The sequence below is a fragment of the Pseudorca crassidens genome, chromosome 1, assembly GCF_039906515.1.
Source record: "Pseudorca crassidens isolate mPseCra1 chromosome 1, mPseCra1.hap1, whole genome shotgun sequence".
Classification (NCBI taxonomy): Eukaryota; Metazoa; Chordata; class Mammalia; order Artiodactyla; family Delphinidae; genus Pseudorca; species Pseudorca crassidens.
Window position 1 is genome coordinate 30,018,078 of NC_090296.1, and position 12,438 is coordinate 30,030,515.

Sequence of the window (12,438 nt, forward strand, 5' to 3'; positions counted from 1 at the left end):
AACTGTTGCTTACTAATGTCCAACTCTACATCCCATCTTAACTCCCTGACCCCAACTGTCCAAAATCCCCTTTATTCAGTTTCGTTTTAGAGTAATTTCTCCCTTATCTGCTTAAGTTGCTGGCGCTCCTAAGGGACAGTGTTTGATGGGATGATCTCCTCCTCCCCAGGTACCTGCCACCACGATTCCTTCTTCCTCATGCACGTGCAGGGGCAGGTGGGCATACTCGTTCACGTGCCCTTCGTACTGCCTAATACACTTAGTGGTCCTCAGGTCCCACAGCTTGATCTGTGGGAAGAAGCACAAGGGGCGGTTAGGGAGGGTCCAACAGGTACACTGGTGAAGCCCAGGCACGAAGCCAGAGAGGGCGAGGTGGTCTCCAAAGACCTCTTCAAGTTAGAAAATATGTCTCAAACCCCCGAGCCACAGAGTCCATCAAAAGCACCATGACCAGTTTCACGTCTGTTTAGACCAGATTCGGCTCCCAGCGGGCAGCAAAGCAGCTGCCCCACACAACTCCCAACTCCCCTGGTCTCCAGATGCCTTTCCCCGGCCACCATCTGACGTGAGGGTCTCTCCTGCAGAGCCCCTCCCCCCACCCAGAGCCAGCTCCAGCGGCTGGAGAAAGTCAGTGGTATCCGTACCGTTCCAGCCATGTCGGATGCCATCAGGCATTGCTCCTCTTGCAGGATTTGCACAGAGGTAACTGCTGAGTCATGTAACAGGCGGGTGGCTTTCCAGCCCTTGCCCTGATTTCGACAACGGAGATCAATGGCAAAGATTTCGCCGGAACGACAGCCATTAAACAGCAAAGGAGCCTGCGGAAAGGGGGCCTGCTCAGTACCTCCCTCCCAAGGCTGGGAGGGGTGTGCCCTCCAGAATACACCCCTGCCTCCCCTCCCCTATCCCAGCCCCTAGGTCAGAGGTATGCGTGGAGCAGCTTGGTTAGGGTTTGAGCCTCAGTGGAGATGGAAGGGCTCCTTATCAAAGGGTCAAGAACTGGACACCATGAGTCCCTCCAGTGTCCTCCCCGCTGGCTGCCAACTGGCCCCTAAGGCCTCACCCTGAACCCCTCCCTGTGAAGTGAGGGTGTGCCCTCACTCCTCCCAGATCGTTAGTGAGAAGCTGGGTGATGAGAGTGGAGTAAGAGAGATCAGAAATCCAGGTAAGACATGGGGTCCCAGACTGAGTGGGAAGATGGCTGAAGAAACCTGAATAATGAATTCTGTGCTTATTGCCCAAAGCAGGTCGGCACATCTTCCACCCTTTTAAAGAAAGGTGGCTTTTTTTTTTTTTTTTTGGCATTTTTTTTTTTTTTTTTTTGCGGTACGCCGGCCTCTCACTGCTGTGGCCTCTCCCGCTGCGGAGCACAGGCTCCGGACGCGCAGGCCCAGCGGCCATGGCTCACGGGCGCAGCCGCTCCGCGGCATGTGGGATCCTCCCAGACCGGGACACAAACCCGCGTCCCCCGCATCAGCAGGCAGACTCTCAACCACTGCGCCACCACGGAAGCCCGAAAGGTGGCATTTTCTACAGGTCAAGTCTTTGAAACGTAGTAATGACTAGAATTTTGATTTTTAAATTTATAAAATGTGTAACTTGACAGCTGCAGATAAAAGTGTTATGAATTGGGACATACTTCATTTATACATTAAAAAGTTTTACTGTCCTGCTGGCTAATCCAAGTGCTCAAGAATTGCTAACAATTCATAAGTTGTTTAAAGGCAGCTGAGCCACGCCCTTCCGGATCAGCCAAATTTCATTCAGCGCTGACTTATTCACCACGTAACCTGTTAATCACTTCTGGTGCCCTCCTCTCCCTGTAAAAGAGGGAGGAGGACTAGACTCCACACAGGGGAATCCCATTCCAATCCAGCAAAATGTCCACTCTTGGGAAACTTTCTATCAGGCCCTTCCCAATCCAACCAACCATAACAGCAAACTGCTGGGCCAAGACGTCACTGCTGGTCCCAAATGACTGCCGGTGTCCCGTCACCACGCTGGTCACCAGGACTCGCCGAGACAAGCCTGACAGAGACGGAGATGGGCGGACAGTGTCACTCGAGGTGTGGGGAGAGGGACTGTGGACAGGGGGTTAGGGTCTGTGAAATCCTTTACCCTGGGCACCTGGGGAGGCAGCCGTAGCTCACCTGTACTAAAGCAGTTATTTGCCTGGATGTTCAGGGACCACGCACAGGACCAGGCCCCGGGGATCCGGAAACTGCAGAGCATGCCAGGCCGGTCTCCTGCTGAGGGGACAGTAGTAGTGTTAGAAAGACTAACAGCTATCAGGGAGGCAGTATGGTGTCAGATAGAAGGGTTTCAATTCCAGCTATGTGGTCTCAAACTTTTTTCAAAAATAATTTCTTTAAATTGATAAAACATACATTAAGGGTACAAATCATAGTATACACTCTAACGTATACTATGTGAAGTATAGCTATGTAACCACTACCCAGGTTAAGAAATAGAACATTCTAGTACCCTGGTACCCTTCCTGTCCCCTCCCAATTACTACCCTCCTCACTCCTCCCTAAAGGGAACCACTATCCTGACTTCTCACACCATCTTTTGGTTTTGTAAGGGAAATTCCGAACTTCTTTTTACCTCAGTCTCCTCATCTGTAAAATGGTGATAATATTTACTCCCACCTCATAAGCTTGCTGTATGATGAAATGCCAGGCACCAGGGTAAGTGCGCGTTAAATCATTTAATCCTCCATGTTACCTGAGGGGGCAGGTATTTACTTTAGAGAGCTTAAGCGATCTGTTCAAACTGGTAAGGGGCACAGCTGGGATTCATGTCAGGTCTGCCTGAAGCCTGCACTCTTAGAGGCCTGATCCTTGTCTAATTGATCCTAATTCTCTGAAAGACTGAAAACTTAATATCCAGAACGCTGCCAGGCAGTTGGACTGCCTTCAGCCAGACAGAATGTAAGTATCCCTGACAGAACCTGCCATACAGTAGGAGCTTAACAGATGCTCTCTGGGCGATCTATATAGGCAGCCCCAATAAATATTTTCATCTCTTGTACTGGTTACACACACTTTTAACTGTTCCGGCTGCTGAAATGACCCAAAAGGAGGGGATAGGTGAAGATGCACATGCTTCTAGTACAAATCCTGGGTCAGGTTTAAGAAATCCTCCCAGGTGCTCTGCAGACTGTCCCCACCCTGTGAGCTCCGACTTGGGCTCACCAGCCCATGGTTCCCACCCCTCCTGTCCAAGCCATCACCATGGAGCTTATGCTGCTGTTGGCTGCAGCTCCTGGGAGGAAAAGGACTAAGATGTCCCTTAGCACCTCCTTATCCAAAGGAAAAGGACCCCTTGTACCTGGATGACTACTGACAAACAATGACGCTGGGAGCAGGGTGGCACAGCCTGGAGTCTCTGCAATTCCCATGAGGCACAGCCTGGAAAAGCCGTTAAGGACAGCCAAGTACAAGTCTCCTCTGGGAGGAGAAGGGGCATCAGTACCCTTCGAAAAAGGTATAATAATACCCATCATCCACATTTAACATGTTTACATTTTCCATATTTAGTTTCAGATTTTTTAAAAGGAAGAAAATGTCACAGATACAGTTAAAGGCCCCCTTTTAACTTTCCTCCACTGAGAGAGAATCGCTATTCTAAAACTGGTCTGAGTTCTAGGCCTTAATATTTCCACTACATATTTGTCCGTCAACAATATAAAGAACACATTTATGTGTTTGATTTTAAAACGCATGTAAATGGCATCACACAGAATCTCCTACAACAGCGCCACCTGCATTGTCTCCTAGATGCAACTGTATTCATATTTGTAACTCCAGTTCAATTGTTTTCACCACAGAGCATTCCTTTGTATGAACAGACCACAATTTATTTATCCAGTCTCCTGCTGATGAGCACTGAGATGGTTTTCGTTTTTTTTTTTCCCCCTCTGCTGCTGAAATGAGCCTCTCTTCCTATCCTCCTGTCTCCCACTCCCATGTATGGGAGGCTTCTCTAAGACAGTTTCTTACATCTGTGGTTAAGAATTTCATTTTTCACCACAGTGTGCTATATACACACAAACATTTGACACAAAAGTTTCATAAAATATTTACACTTACTAAATATGAAACTGATATTTTCTAACCTATTTCATTAAAAAAAAAAAGCTGCTCAATAAGTTGATTTCCTGGGCCACAGTTTATAGGATAGGTCATGACTCACAGTTTGAAAACACTGCTATACCTAGAGTGGAACTGGGGGGTTGTAAAGTACACGCATCTCCAACTTGAAGTGGCTGTATCATTTACTTATACCAGCATTTCCCCCCATTCTCCACCTAGGCCAAAACTTGGCACTATCAGACCTTAAAAATCGTGTTTATCTGAATGGGCATAAAATATCTCCTTTTAACTTGCATTTCTCTGAACTACATCTGATTATAGTTATTTGCGTTTCCCTTACTGTGAACTGCCTCTTTATATCCTTTGCCTGCTTTTCTATCGGACTGTCTTCTGATTGATTTGTTTCCTTTCCCTTTCCCTTCAGAGCTTCAAGAGGAGCCTGTGTTTATCCCCACTTCCTCGCCTTTCTTTTACTCTTCAACCCACTAAAATCCAGGTCAGACCCTCACCTTTCCAGTGAAATGTTCTCCCCAAGATCTCCAGTGAGCTCCTAATACTAAATGTGATGAAGGATTTCCAGTCCTACCCCGGGCCATGCAGCACAATTTCTACCTATACACTCCTTCTTGGCCTCCACAACCACTCTCCTGGCGTTCCATCCTTGGACCTTCTCCTATCACCAAGATTCCCTGGTCTAGGTCCTAAGCCTCTTAAACTCGTGTCTCTCCTCCATTCCTGCTCATCAGTTCACACCCTCTCCACCACCATCTTTAGTCTTGCAACAGCCTTCCATCCGAGGTCTCACCCTCACCAGCCTACCACCTTCACTGCTATATGAGAAATGAATCTATGACTACAGTCCTCCAGGGGCATCCCACAGCCCCAAGGATTTGGTTTTGCAAGGCACTACCTAGCCAGAGACGTCACCGATACCAAACCACTTATTGCTGCCAAATGTGCCAAGCTTTCTTCTCACTCTTCTAATGGGAGCTCCATGCCCTCCTTCCCATGTGGGAACCACCACCAGGAAGGCCACCCCAATCCCTGCACCCTACAATTCCCCACTGACATCACTGCAAAGACTGACCACCTGCTGAGGTGCCCAGCTCCAGCACCTTGCACAGGGATTCTAGATGCCCAATAGATGCTGGTGGAATCAACACACACACCTCACTGAAAATGTACATCTTTGCCAAGCAATCAGGCAACGATCTCGACCATCTGAATGTGTGTTGTGTGGGTATCGTGTTGCCTTGGGTGGTAAGCCCCATGTTAAATATCTCTAGTATAGAGGCTGCTGACACTATAAATGAGAACACTGTATCTGGGCAGCTCAATTCCTTCGGAGATAAATCTCTTTTCCTTCTACGTTTGTAGGGCAAGGATGTGGGAGAAAGTCCTTACCCATGTGCACTTACCCATGTTACTATGGCTGAAACCCAGGTTACACTCAATCTTTGTATCACACTTACAGGGCCAGTATCATAGAGCTAATCCTTTAAAAGGCCACAGGTCAATGAAGAACCTGCTAAGTGTAGAAAAAGTTCAGTCTAACCTCCCACCACTCTTTGGGGAAAAGCGCAGAGTGCAGGTCTGAACCATGTGTCATTTTTGTAAAGGAAGAAAGTTTAAGACCTTCAGCAGAAGCATCAGGTGCACAAAAGCCTGAAGATTACCGGAAATGACCACCAGAGGGCAAGCCGCTGATCAAACCACAATAGACCACACTCGTTCCTTTCACTGTGCTTTCCTTTGCTGCCCTTCACAGATAGTGGTGGTGTTGTTTTTTTTCTTCAAATTGAAGATTTGTGGCAACCTGGTGTTGAACAAGTCCACTGGTGCTATTTTCCCAGTGGCATTTGATCATTTTGTGTCACATTTTGGTAATTCTCACAATATTTCAAACTTTTTCATTACTATTTTGTTAATGGTGATCTGTGATCAGTGATCTTTGATGTTACTATTGCAAAAAGATTATGACTTGTTGAAGGCTCAGATGATTAGTATTTTTTAGCAACAAAATATTTTTAAGTTAAGGTATGTACATTGTTTTTCAAACATGATGCTACTGCACACTTAACAGACTACAATATAGTGTAAACATAACTCTTACATCTATATCTGTATCTGTCTATCTCTGAGGTATGCCTATATATGGATTTTTTTTTCCTTTTTTTTTTTTTTGCGGTACGCGGGCCTCTCACTGTTGTGGCCTCTCCCGTTGCGGAGCACGGCTCCGGATGCTCAGGCTCAGCGGCCATGGCTCACGGGCGCAGCCGCTCCGCAGCATGTGGGATCTTCCCGGACTGAGACACGAACCCGTGTCCCCTGCATCGGCAGGCGGACTCTCAACCACTGTGCCACCAGGGAAGCCCCTATATATGGATTTTTATCCTCACAAAGAGAAGCATGGATAAATGCCATATTGTCTGAAGATCAGAAATGAGAGCGAGGTTCTTGTTTTCTCTCTTTTAAGGCTTGATCTCTTCTGCCCTCTGGTAAGGTCAAGACAGTAACAGGTGGTCCCGTCACCCCACAAACCCCACCAAATGAAAGCCACAGAAAACTTTCAATTTACAGAACACACAGTTTTGTGTTTGTCTTACATAAAAGTTATAATCAGATCTCTAATGTGCTTTAGGCTTTAAAACCCTTTGAGGGACTTCCCTGGTGGTCCAGTGGTTAAGACTCCGTGCTCTCAATGCAGGGGACCTGGGTTCGATCCCTGGTCAGGGAACTAGATCCTGCATGCGGCAACTAAGAGCCCACATGCCACAACTTAAAAAAAAAAGAAAGAAAGAAAAAAAGGATCCCACGTGCCGCAACTAAGACCCAGGGCAGCCAAATAAATAAAATAACAAACAAACAACCCTCTCGCAAAAAAAAAAAAAAAAACCCAAACCAACAGATTCCAATTCAGGCATCATCTGTTGAGGACTCATGACATGGCCAAGCACTGTGCTAAGTGTATTCACAGATGTTAACCAGTTAACCTTATGACAACTCTGAAGCTGGCATTAGGTATGACAAGTGGTCACATAGTTTCATTTATGTGAGCGAACTCATTTATTATGGAAATGAACCACAACAAGACTCATTAACATGTGGCTTTGGCTTTGGGTCAAACAGTATCATTCCATGAAGGACACAATGGACAGCTGTCCTCTGCATCATCAAGAGACCCCAGGGGGCTTCCCTGGTGGCGCAGTGGTTGAGAGTCCGCCTGCCGATGCAGGGGACACGGGTTCATGCCCCAGTCCGGGAAGATCCCACATGCCGCGGAGCGGCTGGGCCTGTGAGCCATGGCCGCTGAGCCTGCGCATCCGGAGCCTGTGCTCCGCAATGGGAGAGCCACAACAGTGAGAGGCCTGCATACTGCAATAAATAAATAAATAAAGGGATGCTGCCAGATCATATCCTAATAAAAATAAAGTTAAAAAAAAAAAAGAGACCCCAGGGATCCCAGCTACCCTGACACTGTACTGTGTGCTCCTACAAAGCCCAGATGGCTCTCTGGGTAGGGAAGGAAGAGACTAGAATGAAGAGTGCTCTAAAGAAGGCCATCTCTGGGCAGGGAACCTAGGCCCAGAGCCCACAGCCCCAGTCCGATGTCAAAGGAACACCCTTCTCTGGTGTGTGCCCTCAGCCTCCCTGCCTTGGGAGGCTCCTCCTCCTCTGCCTCAGGAGGATTTGGGGTTCCTTTTCAAGGCTTTACTATTCCTTTCTGCTTTGTTCCTCTGCTAAAGCACCAACTCTCAAGTTCCAGAACAGTGTCTGGCACCTGGTAACACTGACGTCATTCCAGGACCTCAGCTACTTCTCTGTGCTCCATGGGAATCCTTGTTTTCTAGTGGGTGCATTGCTCTTTCCTACAAGGTGAGACATTCGTGCAGAATGGCCTAGACCTCTGGACACTAAAACACCATCTCACAAACCCCACAGATGCCCTGGTCTACATCAGGGCATGGCCGGCCCACCAAACCTCTTCACCTGCCAAAAGATACAGAATGTGGGAATCCAGGTGATTCAGCGAGGCCCAGCTCACAGCGTTCACCTGGTGAGGAAACACACAGCCAGATGGAAAGATTGGTTTGATGCCAACTTATGGAGAGAAACAGACAAATACTTTCTTATAGAACAGTAATGTGACTGACTGCTTTCTTCAGGTCTCACTCCTTGAATAGGGACTGGAACGAGCATTCTGAGAACAAGGAAGCTCCCTGCCCCACCGTGCAGAACCTTGAGGGGAAAGGGAAGAAGTAACCCCCAGGCCTCAGTCCTTCATCATCAGCACAGCATGGGCATCACAATGAGCCATCTGGTATACCCTCTGGTATAGGCCAGGGATGAACTCTCTGCAACGGATCTCACTTCACCCAGAAACCATTTTCAACCTGTGTCCGTCTTGTGGCTCATGTCTCAACAGAACAGAAAATCACAGCTTCTTACAGATGCAGCCATCACCCACTGCAATGTTAAAAGTTGCCCCCTAGATAGCAGGCTCCTTACATTTACATAAATTTCAGTGCTGGCTACGACTGACTGGAAGATTGACATAATGTTCTGATACATTGGGAGGACCCTCCACCCAGCCCTCTGTGGCCCACCTCCCAGGAACTCTGTGCTTTAGCATCGGCTCCTTTGGATCAACTTAACCCCCCTGGAGGGAAGTCCCTGCAACAGTTTAATTAAAGCAACACTGCTTCAAGTCCTCCCCCATGTAAATTCATTTCTCTTCCAAGACGAGAAAATAATGAGGCCCTTTTCTTCCCCTATGAGTTCTCAGGATCTAAAACTCCATTTTTTCCCTTGAGAAAATGAGGTAACCGAGCCCTGCCTTCTTCACAAAGCTCTCTCCTCTACTCTGAATTTGGCCAATTACTGCAGTGCCCTGGATCCAATGGCAGAGTAGGCTGCCATGGCTAAAGGGAAGCGCAGCGTACCTTCCGGTTGGTGAAGTAGAGGTTTTCATGCATGTGCACCCTGAGCGTGGGGGTCTTCAGGCCACGCAGGTTGATGATGCCATACTTGGAGCCCCCGACTTTGACATCGTTCACGGTGAAGAGCCGGTCACTGTTGGTATCCGCCTGGAGAAGGGAGGCGGACTGTGGGTGGCCTCCCAGGCTGAGCCACGCGGTCTGCCGAAAGACCGTCTACCTAGCTCCCACGCTCTTGTGTGTCTTCACCAGGTGGGGGTTCTCGCCCATGAGGAAGTGCGGAATGACCTGACTTGCCCCTACTTGGTGTAGCCATCACTGGGCAAAGCTGACAGGCATCTGGTCTCACAGTTCAGGAGCAAAAAAGGCAGTGAGGGGGCACGGCCAGTCTGCACAGTGACCCCTCTCAGAACTGGGTTTGGGAGAGTCCTAACGTCCACCCAGAGGAGTTTAGATGAGCCACATGGTGACAGAGCATGTGGCCATCATGAAAGCCATACAGAAATGTGGAAAATGCTAATTATAACTGCCGAGGGATAAAAGAAGAAAGCAAAATTGTATTCCTATTACATAAGCACTGTGATTATCACCTAGTAAAAAGAAAGGTATCGCATGGGGGAAAAAAATTACAATAGGAAAGATGGCACTGGGATGTGGGTTATTTTTAAGATTTTCTGTTTTCATTTAAAAAATGTGGTTAATAATTATTTCAAAGCAAAACCTTTATATGTTTGTGTTTTTTTAAATATATTTATAAATATAACACACACAAATACACATGGGTTTGGGTGCTGGTGAAAACACACTCACTTTGCAAGTTTACTTGGCAAGAATAGCTATATTCCTGAAGAATCATTACCAATGACTAGAGTCAGATCTGAAAACTCTGATCCCTGGGTGACAAACTGCCCTTCCCACCCCTCTGGGTCACACCAGCCATCCAGTCATCGTAACTCTGGATCATGGGGAGGGTCTTCCAAACATCAGCACACAAAGTATGAAGAACAGGTGCTCAGGCCACGCTAAGCAGCAGGTGCACAGTGATCTCCACTGTCCCCACCCGGTTTACTGAAGAACCCCAGGGAAGGGGCTCCTGAGGGGAACCCACCACAAGAAAGTATTCTACTTGATTCAGGTCAAACTGTTCCCCAAACACAGGAGAAAACATGAGTCCTGGCCCCTGACACTCCTTACGTGAAGGGCTCTGTTGTAGAGGTCCTGGGGCAGGACCTCAAGGGTAAATTCCGTAGCCTCAGCCTCCAGTCCTGTCAGTAGACCACCAGGCTGAGGCTCTCTATTTTGTGTCCTTCTCTCACTCTCCTTGGCTGTCCCTCAGCCTCCAGGAGAGGAGTTGCCAGTCCAGCTGAGAGGTCTGGCTACTTCTGTTTGCAGTGGACCCTCTGCTCCTCTGCCAACATTTCTCTGCCCCCTGGCTTCCAGTCCGGGTCTAAACCAGAAGCAGAGAGATCATTTTCTGCTCCCCGCAAATGATGCAGTGGAGGTGTGCTGGATGTGCAGGCCCAGAGACATGGCCTGCAGGCCCCTGTTACTGAGGTCAGGGACAGAAAGCAAGAAACTAATACGCTGTTGCTACTGAAGGACACTGGTGCTTCAGGTTTGGCCACCAAATCCTGTCCAGTATGGAAAGGATCAGAAGCCCCTGGTCCTCCATGTAACTTTTCAACTGTGTACACAACATACCCATGGGAAAGTTACTTTGTGATGGTTCTCTGTCAGCGTGTGTGGACCCCGGCTCTAATGTCAAATGACAGAGCTGTAGTGGGGGTGACAATGGTCACAGCACAGCCTGTCTTGCCAGCTTGGCATCTGCCAATGGGTAGCTGGTAGGTGCTTGTTAAAACCATAAAACCTGCTTTCATGGCTAGTGGCTTCTACACAGCCAGGCTTGATGAAAACGAATGCAAAGCCACAAATTGTCCAGGGGATGGCAACTATGTCTCTGGAACCTACAGATGGGTCCCTCCCACTCACCAGTATCAGGTTAAATCGGTCACTTGCCAAAGCGGAGGGATCGGAGCTCTGAATTTGGACCTTTTTCCTCTGCATGCAGCTCACTCGCAGCTCATGGGCTAAACTGCAGAGGAGAAAGAGGGGAGCAGGGGAGGTATGGACATCATACCTAGATATCCATGAAGATGCAGGGGTTCTGCTCTGTCCCACACCCTGAAGACCACCTTCTCTCGTCAGCTCTCTCTCCATATTAAATCTCAGCAATGGAGCTGAGCAAGGCCCCAAAGAATCTCAATTTTAGAACTCTTAGGGAAACTAAAGCAAAGAAATGGGTGGCTCATTCACAGTGTCAAAGAAAGTCAGAACTAGAAGGACTTGTATTGGATCATCTAGTGCAACTCGTTCTCTTGAGATGAAGAGAATGTGCCTGAGAAATGAAACCACCTGCTGAAGGGCACACAGTTCATGAAGAGCCAGGCATGCAGCTGCCCATCCGGTTACCCCTTTTCCTCTCCACCAAAGACCGAGCATGTTTTAGGGTGAAGAACAGATCTTCCTAACTAGACCTTTAACTCTCTTCCCTCTCAGAAGGAGAGAAACACAGGACAAGCACAGCCCTACCTGCCCTGGCTGACACTGCCTGCAGGGCTGGCCTTCCCTGAGGGGGCCTCCCTGGGTAGACCACCCACACCCACGTTGTTTCTTCACTGGCCCAGGTAGAGTGGGAGGCAGCAGAATGCAGGGGTTAGGAGCTCAGGCTGGTGAGTCAGACAGATCCCCCCGCTTTCTAGCTTTACCCTGAGCAGATCATTCCACTCTGAGTCTCAGTCTCTTCTTCTGGAACCTGGGGAAAGTGTCAACCTATCTCACAGGGCTTTAGTTAGAACTGTATCAGACATCACCAGTATTTAAAGTTTAGTACACATCCATTTAACGTTCCCTTTTTGGTGACAACTCATTAGAAGGAGAAAAAGAGGCAGAAGGCTGACGGGATGAAGTTAAAGGACCTTCTACTTAACTAGAAATTATTTACAAGTAACAAAGAGGAGTCATCTTGAGAAATTTCTGCCCAATTTCTCTGCCTAGATCCCCTCTCCTCACTCCCTGGCTCTAAAGGAAGGATGATTCTCTCAGGGCTGATTTCAGCAGCAGAAGCAGGCTGTCGAGCTGAAGCTCCTCAACTGTGAACACTCCTCACGGAGCAGCTACGTGCTCTATCCTGACAATTCTTGGATCATGGAAATAAGAAATAGGAAAAGAACATTCATGAAGAAAACATAACAAAGAGGCGTTATCTTACCGGCAGTAACTGGTGACGTTGAGAAAACCCAGCTTGCTTTTTTGTAGTAAGGAAGATGCATTAAATCCCAACCTGGCTGTTTTCTAAAAGAGAGAAAGATTCAGTGAAGTTTTATGTTATTGTATAATGAATT

General features: G+C 47.9%; 1 protein-coding gene across 9 annotated transcripts in view; it reads right to left on the reverse strand.

The window, feature by feature from the left end:
* The window catches only part of DCAF4 (DDB1 and CUL4 associated factor 4), a 31,559-nt gene that overhangs the window by 4,782 nt on the left and 14,339 nt on the right, over positions 1–12,438 (reverse strand). For 4 of the 9 annotated variants that reach the window (XR_010942054.1, XM_067731332.1, XM_067731321.1 and 1 more), the window contains 9 exons: positions 12,306–12,388; positions 11,027–11,129; positions 9,041–9,184; positions 8,088–8,151; positions 3,334–3,450; positions 2,151–2,249; positions 1,931–2,028; positions 645–818; positions 174–288 (listed from right to left, as the gene is read on the reverse strand). Coding sequence is in view for 8 of the 9 variants with exons in the window: in XM_067731332.1 (XP_067587433.1) it covers positions 174–288; positions 645–818; positions 1,931–2,028; positions 2,151–2,249; positions 3,334–3,450; positions 8,088–8,151; positions 9,041–9,184; positions 11,027–11,129; positions 12,306–12,388 (997 nt within the window). In the remaining variant the exon portion in view is untranslated. The remainder of the gene's footprint in view (positions 1–173; positions 289–644; positions 819–1,930; positions 2,029–2,150; positions 2,250–3,333; positions 3,451–8,087; positions 8,152–9,040; positions 9,185–11,026; positions 11,130–12,305; positions 12,389–12,438) is intronic. The other 5 variants (XM_067731373.1, XM_067731364.1, XM_067731343.1 and 2 more) reach the window with 5 other exon arrangements.